Source organism: Athene noctua, chromosome 12 (assembly GCF_965140245.1).
Source record: "Athene noctua chromosome 12, bAthNoc1.hap1.1, whole genome shotgun sequence".
Taxonomy (NCBI): domain Eukaryota; kingdom Metazoa; phylum Chordata; class Aves; order Strigiformes; family Strigidae; genus Athene; species Athene noctua.
In genome coordinates, this window is record NC_134048.1 from 22516669 (window position 1) to 22536478 (window position 19810).

At 47.0% G+C, this 19810-nt stretch overlaps 1 protein-coding gene across 1 annotated transcript in view; it reads left to right on the forward strand.

Moving 5' to 3' along the window:
• The first annotated feature begins 6776 nt into the window (after nucleotides 1-6776).
• PDLIM4 (PDZ and LIM domain 4) overlaps nucleotides 6777-19810 on the forward strand; it is a 52866-nt gene continuing 39832 nt past the window's right edge. Inside the window, exon 1 of the mRNA XM_074916254.1 lies at nucleotides 6777-6920. Coding sequence (XP_074772355.1) covers nucleotides 6828-6920 — 93 coding nt within the window. The 5' untranslated portion in view covers nucleotides 6777-6827. The remainder of the gene's footprint in view (nucleotides 6921-19810) is intronic.

The following is a 19810-nucleotide window of genomic DNA, read 5'->3' on the forward strand; positions in this document are numbered from 1 at the left end:
TTGTGGAGGAGGGAGGTGATTTTTGTCAGATTCTTATCTTTCCCTGCAATATGCTGTCTGCTGACCCAGGGAAGTGGTTGAGTCACCATCCCTGGAGGTATTTAAAAGACATGTAGATGTGGTGCTTAGGGACATGGTTTAGTGGTGGACTTGGCACTGTTAGGTTTATGGTTGGACTCATGATCCTAAAGGTCTTTTTCAACCTGAATGATTCTACGATTCTATGAAAAAAGACTGTGTTTTGTTTGGAAAAAGCACAACGAAACATTTTCTGAGCTTTCTGCGAACCCTGATGAGCTGCCTTGTCCTTCTCCACAGCCTTCCTTGAAGCTGCCCTTCACCAGGAACAGGCTGCTGCCGTGCTCCGCCGCGAGCCGACCACGCTGTCACCGCTTCCCGGGGTTCCCCTTGGGAAACCCTCTGCTGGCTCGTATCTTGTGTTTAGTCTGCGATGCTTGTGAGGTTGGGATTTATCCTTGCTGCTCAGTGGGTTGCAAAACCCTAGCTTTATCACATTCTGGTAGATGACCAGTAGTCTGATGAGCAAGGATTAGAATAACGTGAAAAAAATGTCTCATTAATATGTGCCAGAACAGAAGAATAAACTGCATTTTGGGTCAGGCCCCGGCTGTTTATTACTCTCTGCACACATCTGACAAAGACAAAAGATTTACCTTGGTCCTTCCTATGAATCTGAGTCTGCTGCACCGTGTTTAAGAGAATCAAGGATAGAACTGACCATGCACAGCAGAGCTTCTCATGGACAGTTTTCTCCGTAGCAATTCTAGAAAGCTGGGAAGCCTTGGGAGGCAGCAGTCTGCTCCACTTGAAGGTGATTACACACAAAAAAACTCTACTGGACCAACGAGATTTCTTTCATTATCCTAATGATTTCTATCACAGCTGAATTTTTCCCTGTGGGACTCTTAGATCCACGAGATAAACTTTTTAGAAATGATTTAGACAAACAAATGAATTAAACAGAATTCAGAATGACAGCTCCCAACACTTGGGCATCCGCCAAGGAACTTTCAGAAGCCAAAATAATAACTCAGATCTGAGAGATCCTGCAAAGCCTATAAATTAAGTAATCCTTTGGAAACCTGCAGTTAAATCTGCCATAGGGTTGAGATTTGCCTGGACATAATCCAAATAATGAGATTCAAAATTAACTGTTTTCACAGGATGTTGGTGTTACGGATATTTTGTATTTTTTTTTCTATTAAGTAAAGAAATAAACTGAAACCCTTAAGAATATTTATATGTGAATCCCATCAGGTTAGGAAGGCACCAGAAAGGACTCGTTTAGGCAATGGAAATAGAAATTAATAGAAAACTGTCAAGGACTACTGATTAATGTAAGAAAGGAAAAGAGGTTATACTTTGAGAAACCCTGACTACTGGGAGGGCAAAGCGCACAAATGCCATGAAACATTGCTTGGAATCTTTAGTCCCACAAGAATTTTGGATTCATGTGATCAGCATCACGCTGAGGGAGCATTTCCAATCACAAATACTACAAGGAACAACCGGCTGTAGCACCTACAAATGACCATTCACAAAAGTGAGTTTCAGACACAAATCCTGAGCCACCGAATCTGAAACCTGATTTTAACAGGAGTGCAGCTGCTGAGAAGGGCAACCCATGAGCTAACTTCTAGTCTGGTGCTTAAAGCTACTTTTAAATGTCAAATGTCAGTATTAAACTCTTCACAGACGGTCTAAAGGGACGTTATTGATTGTTCCATTCTGCAGCCAAGGAACTATCTTAGATTTCCACCTTAATTTTAAATTTAAATATGGATGTCTTTATGGATTAAAAAGAGCATCCTATGAAACATGTATGTACATTAGTATAAAATATTTGCAACAGCATCTACACTGAAAGGGAAAGATCTTGTGCCTTGGGGAAGCACAGTGAGTTGAAACAGAGGGGCTATAAAAAATATTTTCCTTACCTTAATGATAGAAGTATTTAAATTCTCAAGTGATAAAATTAACTGGAGTTTGGAATTTTATGTTTGCTACGTTAGACATCAGTGGAATAAAAGCTCTTTCAGAGAGGTCATCCGTCTGGAACCTCTGGGTAAATAAGCTGCAAGAAGTATTTCTGAACTTGATGAGTGTTACTTCAACAAGAACTTTTCATCATATCGGAGTTTGCTGCCTCAAAGAGCAATATGGGGAGTTGCCCTTTCTAGCGTATAAAGAAAAGATGTCTTTGGGCTGGTCAGTCACGAGTCCCCTCTGCCACCTGGCTGCCTTGCTCCAGGTTTCCTCCTGCTTGTAGCTGCACCCGACTCATGGTCTGGCTCAGGGAGACGTTTGAGGTGGCAGGAGAAGGACCAGGGGAGGGAAACAAGCATCGTGTGGACCCCACTGAGAGCTGACTATCGATACAGATTATGCAGGAATATGAGGAGAGGCATCTTTGTAATAATATATTACAGCCCTGTCTTCATCCAAAGGCGTGTGAATGCAACAGAAGTTGAGTTAATGCTTTTCTCACTCGCTTTCTATGTGAAGTATGGACCTGCCAAATGAACCCTTATTAAAACTTCTCGCAGTTTAATCATTTGTTCTAGTACCAAACAATCACCTTCCCACACTTCAGACACCCTTTTAGTCAATGTCCGCATCCAGAAAATGTCCGACTCTTAATTTCTTCTTCTTCAGATGCCATTTCACCCATGTACTGGGTTAGCATCTCCAAATGTGCTCTTTCCACAAGGTAACTTGGGGATGACTGATGAATGAGTGAAAACTGTCGTTCCCAGCCCATTCCCAGCTACATGTGACATAGCCCTTTTGAATAGTGAATCTTGCAGTGAAACATATTCCAGCTAGAAATGGAGAGGTAGTGGCGTAGCTACCGGATAACAGAGGTGCCAGCAGTCGTGCTGGGGACTCCACAGGTATCTGGGGGATTCTACAAGAAGATGTTGCTGGTTTAGGGGAGTCACAAATGCCGCGTGAATGTCATGAAACCACTTCAAAACCCAAGCTGTGCCTGCCAGGAGTAAAGCAGAAAGTGCATGATGATGTGCTGAGCATCTTGTCAAGTTGAGCTGGATGAAACCAAGAGAGATGCCCCAGCTCTAACAAGCAGAGTTGTACAGGTAGAGATTTTTAGGCTTTCATATAAAAAACCCCCCATCCATTTACAGAGTGGCTGAATTCTACTTTAAATTCTGAAAAACACTCAGCAAGCTTTTTGCAGACTTCTCGCCAGAGAGTAGTCATTTATTGAATTTACAAGGTTTATCAGGTATTTTTTTCAGTCTAAAACCAAAATCTTTCATGAAGGGCCTGGGGGCAGTGCAGAGGACAGCGATTTATCACCAACTGATAATCAAATTGTGTCTATCAAGCAATGAATGAACGACTAATTTATCTACTAATAACAAGGAAAGCACTGAAGAAAATGTTCATAACAGCACATACATCAACTTATCACCCTTAAACTGATGTGAAAATACCAGAGGATCTAATTTCCACTTCCACTAGACCCAGCCTGCTGCTACAGAGGACTCATGGCTAACTTCAGCCACCTGAAACCTCTCAAAGGAGAAACAGCCACAGTCCTGGAGAAGGCAATTTGTAGAGCAAGAAGATCTCCTGACCTGGAGAAGAACTATCAATCCATAATGGTGCTTGAAATCACCCTCACGTGGGCAGATGTTCAAAACCAGCGGCGAGGGGTCATTATCGGCCCTCCCAGATAAGCACAGGACCTCTGCTAGACGTTGGAAAACATGAATGCTCATTCAAAATGGGACACAAAGCTCAATATCCGTAGTTTACCCAGTCAGTCTGTGATAACAAAGGAAGGAAACCGAGAGTGTCACCAATGGCAAAGGAGAGCCAGAATGGAATATTCAAAAAAGAAACAAAGAGGTGATAAGACTTCAGGGTGGAAAAATCGTGGAAAAAAACACCGAGGACAATATTGGGGGGGAAAAAAGATAAAACAAATGGAGTGATGAGATTGAATTCATGAATATGTTTGACCTCTCTTTTGAAATAGTGTGTGGTCTTTGTTAGAGCTCGGTGTAGGGTTTCAGCGCTCGGCTGAAGAATGAGCATGTTGGAGATACTGTATTTAGCTGGGCCTTGGGGCTCGTCCCACTGCAAGGTTCCTATCATCTTCTGTTGGTTCTGCTGATTTCTCATCCAGAAGTAAAACTCCAATTAGTTTTCGGAAATGGCCTAAAATATAATTTAAAAATTCTCAAGTTATCAAAGAAAAAAGTAAAAATTTATGAGCCCACTTTGGTTGATTGAAGTAAGAGGACGACTTTGCAGGCTGCGAAATTATATTGGCTTTGCTCAACGAAAGCACCTGTGAGAGGTGTGTGAGCAACTGAAAGAAAATGAGGCACTTGTGAAATGCGGAGTTCTTTAGCTCATATTCTCATTCCTCAAATCCTGGGGAAAAAAAAAAAAAAAAAACAAAAACCAAACAAAACATCTCCTGCTGATAGAGGGGTGCCAGATTAATTCCTGATGCAGTTCTGAAATCCGAGGGCTGCTCTACATGTGGACACTTTGCATCGGGCGCAGTTCAGCTGCAGATACTTTTATTCAGAGTAAAACTGCCTCTGCTTCAGCTCAGTTTAATGTATTTTGAATATAGTCTTATTCAGAACAAGCACACCCGCAAGTTTATGCCAATTTGGTTAATTTTAATTGTATTTTACTTGGGTTAAGTTTTTGACAAGCCTCAAGTTACATGAGGGGTTACACAAGCATTCAGAAGGCCGTGAAGAGAAAGCGCCTCAGAGCCAGCAGCTTTCCCATCAGCTTTTGAAATGAATACTTTAATAGTGGGGATTTCTGTGTTTTGATCATCTCTTTCCTATGACAGCGAATGACTTTGAAAACCCTGATGGTTTGCTGCGCGGCAGAGCCTGCCACTCACAGCCTGAGTGCAATTTAGAAACCACCCCGCTAACGAACCCCTGATGAATGCCAGTGGGAAATGTTTGACCCCCCCAGAACTGCTCTGTTTTTTTTCTCTGCGCTTTTCCTTTCCTCTGTTTTTATTGTTGCTAATTTCCAGCAAACTTCGTTTCTTTTACAGAAAGGATTTTTTTTTCTTTTCCCTCCTAAGAGGAAGGAGCTGCCAGCACCAACACGCTGCATTTGGGCACGTCCTTAACTCAGCCCTTTGGGGAAACACTCCTTGTCACTGAACAGCAGGAAAGGGGCGGCACAAACTGATCCTCCAGCTCTCTGCAAGACAAATTTCGGTGTTCGGCTGTCTGGATTTTCTAACGCAAGCAAGGAAACCTCAGGCCAGCCTACTCCCAGATTTCTGCAGGCTTGGTGATATCATGCAGGAACGAGGAGGTGATTCATCACCAGTTGCACAGCAAAAGTCACTTTTTGTAGCCCCTCTCGGCAGAGACACGCACTCGTGTGGAGCAAAGAGTACGGGCGGAAGCTCTGCAGGTCCCAGCCGAGCTGTGTTGCTCCTCTGTAGGCACCTTTCTAGCAAAGCAAACAAAGGTTATTGTGTTTGGGGCTCATAACACAGTGTGCTCACAGCATTCACGTTGCTAAATCACGAGGCTGCGGCGTAGCTTGGGAAGGCGTTTAAAAGTCTCATCTCCTCACCCCCTGTCCCAGAGCAAAGCCGCCTGGATCACACGGGCACGGTGCGGGGACGGTCACACAAACCTTCCCGTGTCACAGGCAAGAAAGACTTCACAGCAAATAGCACGGAAATCACACTCACAGGGATGGGGCAGCAAGAAGGTGCGTGATGAAGCTGGACGTCTCAAACAATTCATCCTTTGTTAGGTCGTTTTCTGAAGTGGGTTATTCCAGCCCAGCCCTTTCCAGGAGCAGAGGGAGCTTTACAGGCGTTTTGAGATTTGCTCTCAGCTTTTGGGGAAGACGCTGACCACCCCTCCCACCCCCAAGCCACCCCGACACGCCTGCGAGCCCTCGCGTCCTACACCCTCCGCAGCGTGGGCATCCCGTGGGTGCGCCCACGGTCACGGACGCGGCTGCACCGTGGGGAAACGGGGAAGATCTGCGAGCCTGGGGCTGTCCCAGGGCCCCCCGCGAGGACACGGTGATGCGGGGGTGCACTGGCCAAGCAATTCCCAAATGGCTTTAAAGCCAACCTGGTTATTTTCTTGGAAATTTATCTTTCAGCCAAGGGATAACCATGAAGGATTCCCAAACTGCTTTAAACCCAACCTGATTATTTTCATGGAAGTTCATCTTTTAGCCAAATAAGAACCACAAAGGATTTCCAAACTGCCTTAAACCCAACCTGATTATTTTTGTGGAAGTTTATCTTCTGGCCAAGTGAGAACCACAGAAGATTCCCAAACTGCCTTAAACCCAACCTGATTCTGTTCTTGGACATTTATCCTTCAGTCAAGAAACAACCATGAAGGATTCCCAAACTGCCTCAAATCCAACCTGATTATTTTTGTGGAAGTTTATCTTCTGGCCAAGTGAGAACCACAAAGGATTCCCAAAATGCCTTAAACTCAACCTGATGATTTTTCTTGACATTTTCTTTTCCCCTTCAACATTCCGCCGGCACCGAATAAACCAGCCGCGACTGAACTTTTGCATCATTTTCCTTCCACTCCAGAGCCCGAAGGCGCATGTACTACCGCGAGCAGCCGCTCCAAACCCCACGGATGGAAGCGTGCGGGGAAAAAAAAAACTGACTTAAAGCTCCCCCCGCCGGTGCCGGGCCGGGCCCGCCTCTCCGGGGCGTGTCGGGGAGGAGGGACCGACCCGTCCCGGCGTTTAGGAGCCGGCACGAAGGGGATCGCGGGTGGGAGCGCCCAGTCGCCGCGATGTCCCACTCGGTGGCCCTGCGTGGTCCCTCGCCCTGGGGGTTTCGTTTGGTGGGTGGTAAAGATTTCAGCGCCCCGCTGACCATCTCCAGGGTGAGCCGGGACTGGGGGGGGGTGTATGTGTTGGGGTGGGGGGTGAGCGGAGCGGGGACCGACCGCAGGGATGGGGCTGCGGGAACCCCCTTTAAAATCTTCGGGGCGGGTCTTTTAAAGTCTTTTTTTATTATATATCCCCCCAAATACAAACAAATCAGTGCCCCCCTCTTACCGCAGCGCTGCCTCAGCCGCTCTTCCCTGTGCTGAGGCACAGCAGACCGCGTTCTCCCGGCTTTATTTCTTCGGATGTTAATTCATAAAGATCTGCTTTCAAAGTTTTTAGTGCTCAGCACTACAGAGGGCTTGGACTTGTGCCCTGGACCGAGTTCACAGGCTGTTGGTTGGGTGTTTTTGGTTTTTTTTTTTATTTATTTTAGGAAGGCACAAGTAAAGTCAGTAAGAAGTTTCTCTGCGCAGGCTGCTGCGTTGTGGGGTCCCTGTGGGCTGGTAGTAATTACTGCGTAAGTGTACTCACACTTGTATTTTAACCTCACAATGATGTATTCTGGAAATTTCTTCGCTAAGACACCGCGGCTAGCTTGAAACAGGCTTTGTGCGTTAGCTCTACGTGAAAACAAACCATCGGCTGTGCAGGGCGAGGTGCTGTGATGGGCTGGGTGATGGATGAGGTGCTGGGCACGTTCCTGCGGGCGCTGGTGTTTCCATCACCATCGGGCTCCCCGGGAAAGGGCCGGACACCCGGAGCTGCCCTGCTTTGCCCAAACTGTGTGTTGCTGAACTCTCCCGGGCAGCCGCTGCTGGAGCACTTGAACGAAAACACTGAGAGGATTGAAGGGCTTTGAAAGGAGCTATAGCTGAGAAATGTTGCCATAACGCGTGCAAGCTGTTTGCTGTCTTTTCAATCCTCTGCCAAAGCTGTGACAGAAAAGGGAAAACACATACCCTGAGTTTTGAAGAAATAATTATGGGAGAGAGTGTGTTTTAAACAAGCTTGGTTTGTATTTGAGTTCAAATGTGCCCATTACACAGCTTCATGCCTCTGGTTTTGGGCTCTTATCAAGTGTCCCAGCCAGGGCTTTTTTTTGGAGGAGTAGCAGGAGGAGACGGATGGAGAGGAGGGAAGGCTTGGATGGGGGAAGGTTGGGGTGGTGCAGGGAGCAGCAGCCCACAGGGTTGGGCAGGCCCCCGCACACAGCTGGGGTGTCTGTGCTGAGCAGGGAGGCTTTTGGGGCTCAGCATTCACCTCCCAGGCACGGGGAAGTTGTCCTTCTGCCCCGGTAATGTAGGATGTATCACAACAAACCCACAAAATCGCCTCTCGGTGACTGTAAAAACGTTCCCGTTGTGAAGATGGACGTGTTCATTTAGCCAAAGGGAGCCTGTTTTCCTGTTAACTCTGAAAACAGTTTAGTTTAATGTTAAACAAGAAAAAACAAAGTCTGCTTTTGCCTAGGCAGGTGGCTTCCCAAATTCCTTGTTTGATTCAGCAAACCTGGGAGGTGTGAGGATAATTCTCATCAAGCCAGTCATGCTTTGGATCGCAACGAGCTGTAACACAAGTAGCAGTTGCTGAGTGTGGCAGCCTCTTAAATTAAATCCTTTTTAATTTCTGCTCCCACCGAAGCGAGGAGTGATGCTCTGATGTGCTGGACTCTAACAGCTGCTCCCAGAGGGTGATAAACAACGCGCTGGGGTGTAAATACGGGTGGAGGGTGCTCTGCTTGGGCTCTAGTCTCTCAACACAAGAAGAGACCTCACTGGCTTTGGAAATAACAGCTGAAAATGTTAAAATAGGGGAAGAAGTGGCTTCTGCCGTAGCTCCCAGCAATGGGGATGCAGGAAGGGGCTGCTGGGGGCTCCCTGGGAAGCCAGTGCTTTGCTGGGTGGTGGGTCCGTGCAGCTCTGCCTCTTTGGAGAGGGCTGAGTGTGGCTGGCGTGGTGCCATATTCACTTTTGTTCTGTAACTGTCTAGTTAAACAATTAGGTTAATTGTCTAACAAGGAGATCTGTTCTTTCCAGCTCGAAACCTGGGCAAGGGGGTTGGGGGCTGCAGGGGGGAGCCTCTTGTAGCCTAATGGTTGAGGTTTTTGACTTCTGCTTCCTTCACGGTGTGCTTTTTTTAATAATTTATATTAAAATGCCATTTAAACTACAAAAATATTTTGAAAAGCAGGAATTCTGTGGGGAGGTGGGGCCAGACTCTGGGAGTCCGACATCCAGCAGCGAGGCCAAGATGCTGACATGCTCTGGGTGAGATGGGCTGCCCGGGGGGGTGCAGGTCTGCTGCACCCCTCTTCTGTGCCCAAGGGGGGCTGAGACCTGACGTGCCCCAGGGTGCTTGGGCTGTAGCTCTGCAAGCAGCCTACCTGGACTAGTTATGTTGGGAATTCGTAGGTTGCAGTTTGGGATTTGAGGCATCCAGAAGCCACCCACGTTCAGTTCTGGGTGCCAGAGGCTGGCTGCCTGCTTTTAAAACACAAGTTCATGTGTAGAAAAAAAAAAAACAAACAAACAATTATTTAGTCATTAATAGGTCGGTCTTCTCTGCTCTTTGCTAAGCTACTACAGGAAACAATTTCTCCCCAGGCCTCTCACAAGCTGTGACAGTGCAGAGGTGTGTTGCAGCCCCCAGAGCCACCACGAGCGATGCTTTGCTGCCTGCCAGGGGACCCTAGAAGGGTGCAGCTGCTTCCCCAAAGCCTGTCTGAGTGTCCTTGCTCCAGGTGAAGCGCAGGCAAAGGTCCTGAACGTTGTGTTAGTGAGGTCTGAAGCTGAAGCGTTACTGCTGGAGGGGAAATAATGCAGCAGTCGGTGTGAAGCTAAAGGTAGCCCCCGAAAGTGGCTTGTGGCAGCATTATCCAGGGATAAACTTGGAAAAAACATGGATTTGGCAGCAAGGAAAGTAATGATCACCCAGTCCTGCTTTGGAATGGGACTTGACTCACTCAGCAGGACTTGCTTTAGTCTTTAGCCCCCTGTGAGGTCACTGCGTTTGTGCAGGTGCAGCTGATGGTGTTGAGCCCATCCCCAGCAGCTGTTTCAGATATGCTCACGAAATCAAGGCGTGATGTGTTTTCCTTGAGAGCAGGTCACCTCCCTCTGTGGTTTGATCAGTCTTAAGTGACAAGTGGTAAAGATCTGATTGCCCAAATGAGTGGGAACAGCTGATGCTGAGCACTGCCCTAGAGAGGCCAGGGCTGCGGTTGGAATCTTCAGAATTAAGGCAAGAGAAATACAAACCCTGAAGGGTGTGCTTAGGGCATCTTTACATGTGGTCACGTAAAAACCTAGGTGCGCTAGCTGCCCTTTTTCCCCCCCCCTGTTTCTTCTTGCATTTTTGGGGGACCCAGATGAGCAGGGTTGGAGTCTGCTGGGCTGGTTTGGAGACAGTTTGGAGATACCCACAGTTACAGTCAGCTAACACCGGGTGTAGTACATCACATAACTAATAATGGTTCCTCCTCCTAGTGATATTTATAGGGGTAGGGGAATGACCTAAAACATCTGCTTAGAGTTGGCCTTAATGACTTGATAGAAAGTGCTTTTAAGACTTAATCTGGTAGCTGACAGCTGTTTTTCCTTGATTGAGCAGGTTAACAACTGGAGATTGCGCTTGCCCTCTGTGGGAAAGGGGCTTGTACTCAAGGTAGCAACAGCATTGCCTTTGACCAGCAATGGAGTAACTTAGCTGCTCTCAGTGTTGTGCTTGTAACCACATCAGTGAGTGCTGCGGTTCTGTGTGGGATCACAGTTGATCTACCCCTTGCCTGGGATTAAAAGATAATCAGTCATTAGCCTAACTAGGGGAGCTGAATGCATTTAATGACTTGAACTTGCTTGTCCAGCTCCTAGACCAGTAAATGTTGTCACCTACCCAACTCTGCCAGTGTTAAGCCAAGCACTTGCTGCTTTTAGAATCATAGATAAATTGTTTGGCTAAACAGATAATTGATGAATGGACTGATTCTGGTATTTTAAAAGAAGTTTTAAATATAGTTTTTCCTTTATCTGCTGGCTTCGACATCAGTTTACTTGCTAGCAGAGGAGCAAAAATGCATTTTTCAGTGTTGTCTTGGAACTGTAACACAAGAAGGGTGAGAAATAATTGGTCTGCGATCCATTATCCAGGTATTGTTTGAGTTAAGGTTGACTTTTAAGCTTAAGTAGCTTTTGTATTTGAGCAAATACGTGTCCTGTTAAAGGTTAGAATACTCGGGAAGGAATTCTGCTGAGGGAGGAATTCCAGTAAAAGTTGTCTTGTTGACTCCGTTTCGGGGCAGTCGATAAATACCCGAGTGCGTTGCTGTGATCCCACTTGCATGCAGAGTACCTGCTCCGAGCAGTAATTTTTGGGGTGGCCTGTGAGGCTCGTTCTTGTGTGCTGGGGGTTTTGGGTGGTGGAGCACGAAGGGCTCTGCAGGCCTGGGGCAGGGCAGTGCTGGGGGTCCGGGTTTGGTTACCCCAGGAACTCCACCTTTGTCGGCAGAAAAGGCAAGAGCCAGAGATGCCAGCGAAGGGAATGGGGCTTTTTTTTTTTTTTTTCTTCTTTGCTTCCCGTAAGGTTTTTTGCCTGGTTTTATGTGTAGCTGGTATGTATTTGATTGTTTATTAAATGGACAGGATGCACTTTCCATCCAGAGCTCCCAAATGGACTGGAGAAGTTGCTCAGTGTCAATGAATCCCACAGCTGGGACCCCAGCTGAGTTCTGCTGACTTCTAGTGCTTTTATTGCCTGTATAGAGGTGCTGGCTCATAATGTTTGCTATAACATAATAGTTCAAGTGGGGTGATTTCTTTTAAGTGGAAGGAGATAGTTTTGCTTGTTGGGTTTTTTCGGTCTCATCATCCTTCCCATGGTTGCTTGTTGTAAAGTCTGGAGGGAGAGGTCTGGGTGGTTACACTTGAAGCTGTAGTGGTGCTTAACAGTTAATCTGAACTACAGATAGGAACTGAGGAGAGTATGTAACAAATATACGTGCTGCTGAAGTTATTCTATCACTGAGGCTTTATTTAATAACTGAAAGAGAGGAATAAATGCTTGTGCTGGTTCAAGAGACAGTAACGGTAGAATATGCTGGAATGAAAGCCCAATGCTAATTACCATAATCAAGCACACTGATAATCCAGAGCAGGGAAAGCGGGCGGAAAGAATGATTCATGTAGGTCCATTCATGTAAGGTCTGACCTTGGGGCAAGTTTAGCAAAATAAACTCAGCACACCCTTGAAGACACTCGGGCCTCTGCCAGGCTGAACAAAGCAGAATGGGCTCAGCGTAAGTGGGGGGGTTTCGAGTTGGGGTGAGGGTTTTCTGTGGCTTGGGTTGGTTGTTTTGTGTTTTTTCTTTTAAAGGATGGTGATGTCAATTTTATTCTAACTTCTTGAAGATCGGAAGATTGCCTGTTGGGACAGGTATTGAGTTGTTTTGGAAAAGTACATGGTTGTATCCCACTTGATACAGGGATAAAAGAGAATAAAGTTAGACAGCAGGCTTACTAGAATGGCCCTGTTAGTGTAGGAAGCATGCAAAGGGAAATATATGCCATTATTCTTTTTTTTTTTTTTTAAAGCTTTTTATTGCTATGTAGCACAATAGATAGTGATAATCGTGGTCCTGCTTGGGTAGATCAGTCCTTTAATACAAATAGGCCATTGTGGATTGTGTGGAATTAGTGCAGACTGCTGCAATTTAAATTATTTTTTTTTTGTAGCTTGGGAGGAAAATGCATATCACACATCTGCAGGAGTCATGTGGCAAATCCTAGAAGGCACAAGTCCTCTTAAATATAGTATTTCTAATTAAATTTGTTTGATTTCTAAGCTCTTAAAATGCATTGAGTCATGGTTCTTAGACACCCAAACACTCGGTAAAAATGTTTTTATATTTTAAGTCATCTGTGCCCACAGGTGCTAGAGTGTGAAAGGAAACAGTAGATCTCTCAAGATCTGGTAGTGTTGATAAAAACCCTAAAACAAACTTGTTCACAGAGGATACTCTGCTTGATTTGTTGTCAGTGCAGCACTGCCAGACATGTACAGGAGCAAACTGCAGAGTATTTAGCCAGAACTTGTTGATGCAGTTGGATTTGTACGCTGCTGTTAATGCCACGCTTCCCCAAGCCCTGGGAGATAACGTTATGTTTGGTTTCTACTTCAGGACTCACACAAAAACTTCAAATAGACCCGGGATTCGTCCAGTTACTTGGAGCAATTGCAAAAATGTCGAGCCGCAGCGTGACATTCAAGTAGCTTTTACAGCCAGCAGAGACCTAAAACAAACCCCACTTTCTCACCATAGAGAACAGGGCTCTATTTAAAAAAAAAAAAAAAAAAAAATTTGCTGTGCAAGAGTATTTCAGCCAATGAATTTTCCAAACATCATAAAGATGTCTCAAAGCCTGTGCCACACTCAATCTTTCTTGTCAACCAGAGCAATTCAAATTCACACCTCGAGTAGTTTTACGTCTTGTGTGGACTGATAGCAGATTACGTGCAAGTGACATTTTACAGTACAAGCTTCGGAAAACAAAGTATACCAGCTTGAAGAATATTTAAAGTAATTATTCTTAATCATCAGATATGGGCAGTGCACAATTAAAAGAGAAACTCTCTTGAACAGTCAAATCCAGGACCCTTCAGTAACAGACACCACGGAGTAGCTGCTTGGCTGGGAGGTTTGCAGGACGCTGGCTCTGAATGCTGTCGTTCATCACAAGCCACAAAACACTTCCCAGAGGCCTTTAGCACAGGTAAAGCTTCTGGTATTAAAAAAAAAAAAAAACAAGACCAAACCCCACAAAATATCTCATGGTCTGTGCAAGATTAACACCTTGTGCCTCACGAGGACGGAGCTTCAGGTTTGCTTGCCAGATGAAGTCAAGAGCTTTTGTGTTGGAGAATTTCCTTCTGTTTGGAGATACCTCTGTGGCCACTTTCCTTTGGATAGGAAAGTATCGACCCACCTTCCCGGCTGAGAAGGGCGGTGGTTTGAAAGGGAGAGTCCCAAAGCACCCAAGGCTTTCTCCACAGGAGGGTTTAGGGAGCCCTGCTGCTGCTGTGAGGTGTCTGAGGAGGGGAGGCTTCACGGGGGCGCTGGGCACTGCACCTCTAAAGGAGATGAGGTGATTACGATCATAAATGCTTTCTCTGATGCTGCCGAATGGGGTTTGCTGAGTGGTGTGCGGTGGCGTGGTGTCTCGGGGAGGGCAGTGATGCTCCGAGCGCACCTATGTCGGGGTTAGCCTTGCTCCCCCAGGCAGCAGAGGAAGCATAAAGCAGATTTAAGTGTAGCAGCAGCCACAGTGGATAAGAATGGGCCATTCTGGGTAGTAAAGCAGCGTATCTGTAACTTGTCCTTGGAGGAAGGGGTGAGCAGGCTCCTGGGGACTGTGAAGGTGGTGGGCAGCGTGGGGTGCTGTGGAGTTCGGGGTGCTCCTGGGCTGAGCGAGGCAAGCTTTTGGCAAAAGAAGGCAGAGGTGAGTGTCTGAACGAGCTGTGTCTTTGTCAATCAGCATTTTGAGGTTTGCACTCAGGATATGTGGTTGGCTGCTCTAAAATTCATCCTTGGTTTAATTGATTCTCAGCCTTTTCTTTGTAGAGACCTCACCCTCTGAGCTGAATTAGGATCTACACTACCAATCTGAGTCTAAATTTGGAGTTGGATTCATCAGTACTTGGATTGAAAAAGATTTTCAAGTGTCTTGCCTTTTATAACACTCGTACTCTGGTTCTTTCCCTTTTATGCTCTTAAACTTCTCCTTTTCTTCAGTAGCTAAATTAAATTCATGTTGCATAAACAGTGCTCTTCACTTACTGGGCTGTGGAGAATACCTAAATAATGTCTTGATACGCTGGACTTTTTATAAGCAATTAGAAAAATGCAAATGGATTGGCAAGGATTGTGTGTCAGTTCCAGGCACAATGCTTTGAAAAGCTGAGGAGAACCCCTGGAAAGAATGCTTACAGGATTCGGGGAATTTATCTTCCCTAGTTAGTCATTTAACTCTTGCTTCTTCCTGTTTTAAAAGATATTGCTACCGTAAGATCATCTGCCGCCGCGTAGCGTGCTTCCTGATAACAGAACAGGCTTGCTTTGTTCGAAAGCTGAGAATTTTGTCACGCTATCTTGAAAGCTTCTCGAAGGCTTTAATCAGGCCCTTTTGATCACGCTCGCAGAACAGAAAGTTTCCTGACTTGCCTGTAACAAACTACCCTTGATTAAGAGAAGAGTGGTGTGGTCCGTGTAGGCTTGTATGGGCTCGCGTGGTTTAACCCATTAAATTCTGGGGAGATGGCTTCGTTAATTGATGGGATGTGGTGTGTTTTGTTACAGTAGTGCTTTTTGAAAAAAAAAAAAAAAGTGAAGGCGATCTGGCAGAGAGAAAGCTGCCCTTATTGTGTAGGTGTGGTTGGCCTGAATAAGTACCTTTTGTTAATTTGAGTAAAAACTACTGGGGCAATAAATACGAAGTTCTTTCCAGTGGCTGTGCTGAGACCTGTGCAGGCAGTGAGATGGAACAGTGTCCCTTGTCCTTGGGTCCAGACACAGGTGATGTTACAGAGGCAGGTTTCTGCGGAAAAGAGTAAAAAAAAAACAAAAACAAAACCCACAAACAAAAAAAAAAACCCACCAAACAAAAGGTGGGGGTTAAGTTACAATACATTACCTTTCAGTAAAGCATTGATTGTTTCACCCTGTGGTGTTGGCCCAGTTCTAGAGACGGCTTGAGCAAAGCCGCTTCCGAGCCGTGCGGGGTTGTCCCTGCGTGGCCGCGGGATGCGCGCAGCGACCGCGGGGGACTTTGCCCTCTGAGCCTTGCTCTGGTCTCGCAGCCCTGGCACACTTCAGTGCTTGATCTCCGGGGGGTGAAAGTAGAACACGACCTGTGTTTCAGGAGTAAACTCCTCTCAGTGCACATAATCTTGCTTAGTAAGTGAGATTGCACGGCTTCCAACACCAACTGGCTTAGGACAACAGTTGCCTTAATGTGCTTTATTTTATTGGCCTGCTGTCAGATGCTAGCACTTAGTAAATCCTAACGAGGCTCCGGTGGCCAGATAAGATAGCTGCTGCTGGCTTTGGGGGTTTTCCAGCCTGTTCCATAGCATCAGAGTATCCACTTGGCTGGGGGCGGGCTGCTTGAGGCTGGTCCCCTTGGAGGAGAGGAGAGAGGTGGGCAGTAATCTTGGGAAAAGTGGCGGGGAAAACAATTGGAAAAAGTTTATTTAAAAAAATCGGTCTGTAATTGTGCAAATAGAGTTCACTGGTTGATGACTTGGCAAAAGGAGATAACTGACTTGTGGGGTGTTGGGCTGGTGCTACAGCCTGTGGGCCGCGTTTCCCCCCGTTGCCCTCAGCGTGGGGGTGATGCTCACAGCTCTGAGCAAACCTCCTGCGGTGACAGAGGGGGCAGAGGACAGTGGGACAAGGGCTGTTAGTGGGGTCTCTTGCTCCAAAATTCTCCTTTTCCTGCTGGAAGAATATAAAAGGACTGAGACAGGCGCCAATATTTGACCTCTAGTATTTTTTTGAAGCACAGTGCTATGTGGAGGGCATACAAAGGCGTCACGGATGAGACTTGTCCTGAGGGGATTAGGGAGAATAATATGCTTTTTGGAAAAGGGGGGAAAAAAATACATTCTGGCTTTCTACTGGAGCGGATCTCTGCAGGAGGCATGCTGTGCAGGGAGAGGCTGCTCTCTGCGCTCTCAGGAGCCTGGAGTTACTTACTGAGGGCACGCGCTCTGCAAACCCCCACGATCCTGCTGTTAGAATAGTGTCAGCTGCGCGTGTGGGTTGTTTCTTATAGTGCTTTGTTTACAAATATTCTTACGCATCTGTTTTTTTTTTTTGGTGTGTGGTGATAAATGAAGAAGCGGCTCCTTATTTTTTGGAGGGGTTAAATGCCGAACACTGTTCTCTCTTGGCTTGACTGAATCTTGGGAGAGCAGTAGAAATGCCAGGCGTTTACGCTGCCTTTGCGGAGCAGACGCCGTGCTGTGCGTGCGTGGTCGCCTCGGGCAGAGCACACGCCAATGTGCTTCTATGGGCATAAAAGGAGCTGCAAAAACACGAGTGCCAGTGATCTCCCAACACACCGACTGGCCCTGCACCTATTTTGGGCTCAGTTCCTTCCTGCTGAAGATGCAGCAGTGGTTAAGTGATGGGTAGTGGCTATTCCACGTATAGTGGTGCGTGGGATCTGCTTAATCATCTCATGAAGAGCTCGCCACCAGCTAACTCCATCCCTCCCCTGACCCAGATTACTCGGAGTTGCTTTGATTCACCCTCAGAAAACAGCTCAACTCTGCTGGATTGCATCCCAGGCCGTGCTTAAAAAACTGCTGAGCACCAGGGCTGGACAGGGGAAGAGGCTGGATGGCACCTGGGAGTGGGAAGGTGCACAGAGAAGGTCCTCTTCCCTCTCATGGCCAAGCTGTGAGCTTGACTAGGCTGTCCTGGGCAACTTCAGCCCAAATCTTCATCAGTTGGCTTCGGATTGATGTTGGTGGGAGAGTGTCTCCAAGTGCAGGGCAATAACTGGCAGCGTAAGTTAACTGGTGGCTGGGAGCTCACATCTGTGCTGCTTCGTTGCTGTACAAAGTTGTGGCTTTGGGAGCTCGGAGCTTCCAAACGAGGCAGGATTCTTGCCTGGTTGAAAAAGACAGACCTTTAGGGGAACTTTAATGAAAATATTTACATTTCTTTAAGCCTGAGGTGTTTGCTGTGGGTTTGGCTCTCAGGGCCGTACACTTGACTGCTCTGAACATGTACTGAGGTTGCTGTCACCCCGCGGCACAAGCAGAGCCCTTTGGGAGCCGTGGCCGTGCAGAAATTGAGACCCCGTGAGCTTCCAACAGCACGAGGGCTCAGACCACCCTGTCCACCCGTGTAACTCTTCCCCCAGCACCTTGCTCCAGCCCTGAAATACCAGCACCTGTGGGGGCAGCAGGGTGTGAGGGGCTGGGCTGGCTCCTGGCTGGTGTGTAATTGCCCTTCTTGAGCTCTTTGCTGAAGGAAAAAGCAGACAAACAGCCCAAATCCTGGCAGGAGCCCAGCGTGGGCAGGCTGAGGCATGGCACAACGGCACACGCAGGGCGCAGCAGGGCTGGGGCGTGGAGGCCGTGTTGGGCCCCACTTGGGGCTCTGCTTTGGGGCACTCACATTGCCTGTCGAAAGGCAGCGTGGCAGTGGGGGGATGCAACCTGTCCTGGTCCCGGGGGGGCCGCTTACACCACCTCAAGTTACGTATCCACTGATCTTGTCTTGGGCTCTGTTCATTCCACCTCGGTTTCAAAAACAAACAGAAAAGTTATCACTGGTTTTCTTAAGCCTATCCTATTCTCAAACCTCAGTCCCTCTGGAGGCCCCTTTCAGGAACACAGGGCTCCAGTGACTCGGTGCACGTTTTCTCTGCAGCGTTTTTAACTTTATAACATATCCAGTGAATCTCAAATCTGTGCACACTTCGCTTGTGGCAGACCCGAGTCCCCTCCGGAGGGAGGCAGGAGTGAGGGTCTCTGGTGCAAGCTCCATCCCAAAACCTCTGAGCTTTAAAGTCACTGCCCAGGAGAGACCTTACACCCTCAGGCAATACAGGCAGCTGTAGTTACAGCACTGGAGAACAGGTTAATATGCAAAATGAGGTTTATCACTTGAACGAAAAACCACTTGTTTTTTTCTATGTGCATGTTTACAATAGATGCTCAGCAGCTGGTGGGGCAGTAACTGGCCTTTGTAAAGGAAGAGGCTGGTTAAGGAGAATTCTGGTTGAGCTCACTGCTCCTGAGTGTGGGTGCTGGCTGCTTGTAGCTCTGTGGGTGCCTGAACAAGACCCCCAGATCCCTCCTGCTCCTTCCTCGTGTGTTTGTTCAGTTCCATGTGACAACAGAGGATCATCTTGCTTGGATGTTTCTCTCCAAGCATAGGCTCTGATACAAAAATGACTATACTTAAATCTGCATCCTTGTCCTGGTGGAGATCCTGGGTTTGCAGGAGGCTGTCTGCAGGGCTCTGCACGGGGTGAAGCAGGTAGGATACTTGCACGAGGATTCAAGGCCAGGACCAGGCTCGCAGGGCTTTCTGTGGCAGGTTTGGTGACAATGGCTTTGCACAGTTGTGAGTTCAGAGAACTTGGCTTGAAGTGTTTTAAACATTGTTCGCTAAAATACAAACGTTGGCCTTGACAGACATTGCAGCACTGATTCCTGAGCTGCTGTGACACTGATGCTGTATCTCAAACTAATGAGTTCCTGGAGTGCAGCTCCATTTCAAGCCCTCAGTCATCTCCATGGCTAGGATAAAATGCTTATATGAAAATACTGCCAAAATAATCTGAAATAAACCAGAATCTAAAAATAGGAAACAGCTAAGAGCCTCGTTTATGAACAGCTTATTCTCCAAGGAACCTACAATCTGGTTAAGATCAGCACAGGGAGAAAAATCCATTGGACATCTAGACAGCATTGAATAGACAAGAAAAAAATACAGCTGTCCTGGGTCAAGCTAAAAGTCTGTTAGTCCAAAAGCCTGCGGGCAGATGCCGAGGGAAGCAGATAACAGGCAAACACATGGAGATGCTTCCTTGGAGGTGCAAGCTGAGCTTCTGGTTGGCTTTCTGATGGGTCTGGCAGCTTCTGTGGCTGTAGAAGGACCCTAACGCTCTGTGAATGCCATGTCTTCTTACACGGGTTCACAAAACCACCACGGGACAGAAGTAAACCCCAGGAAAAAAAAATAAACCTATCCTGGGTTGCAATGTCCTGTGTCAGAGCTCTACAGCTAATGTGTGCCGTGTTCAGAAATCCTCCTGTTTGCTCCGAGCCGAGTCCCAGCGGAGCCTGCGAGCAGGGAAGGAGTTGGCCAGGGTTTTTGGAGCGAAATAGCCTGGCTGAAACTATTGAAGAGCAACTGGCAAATGCTGATTTA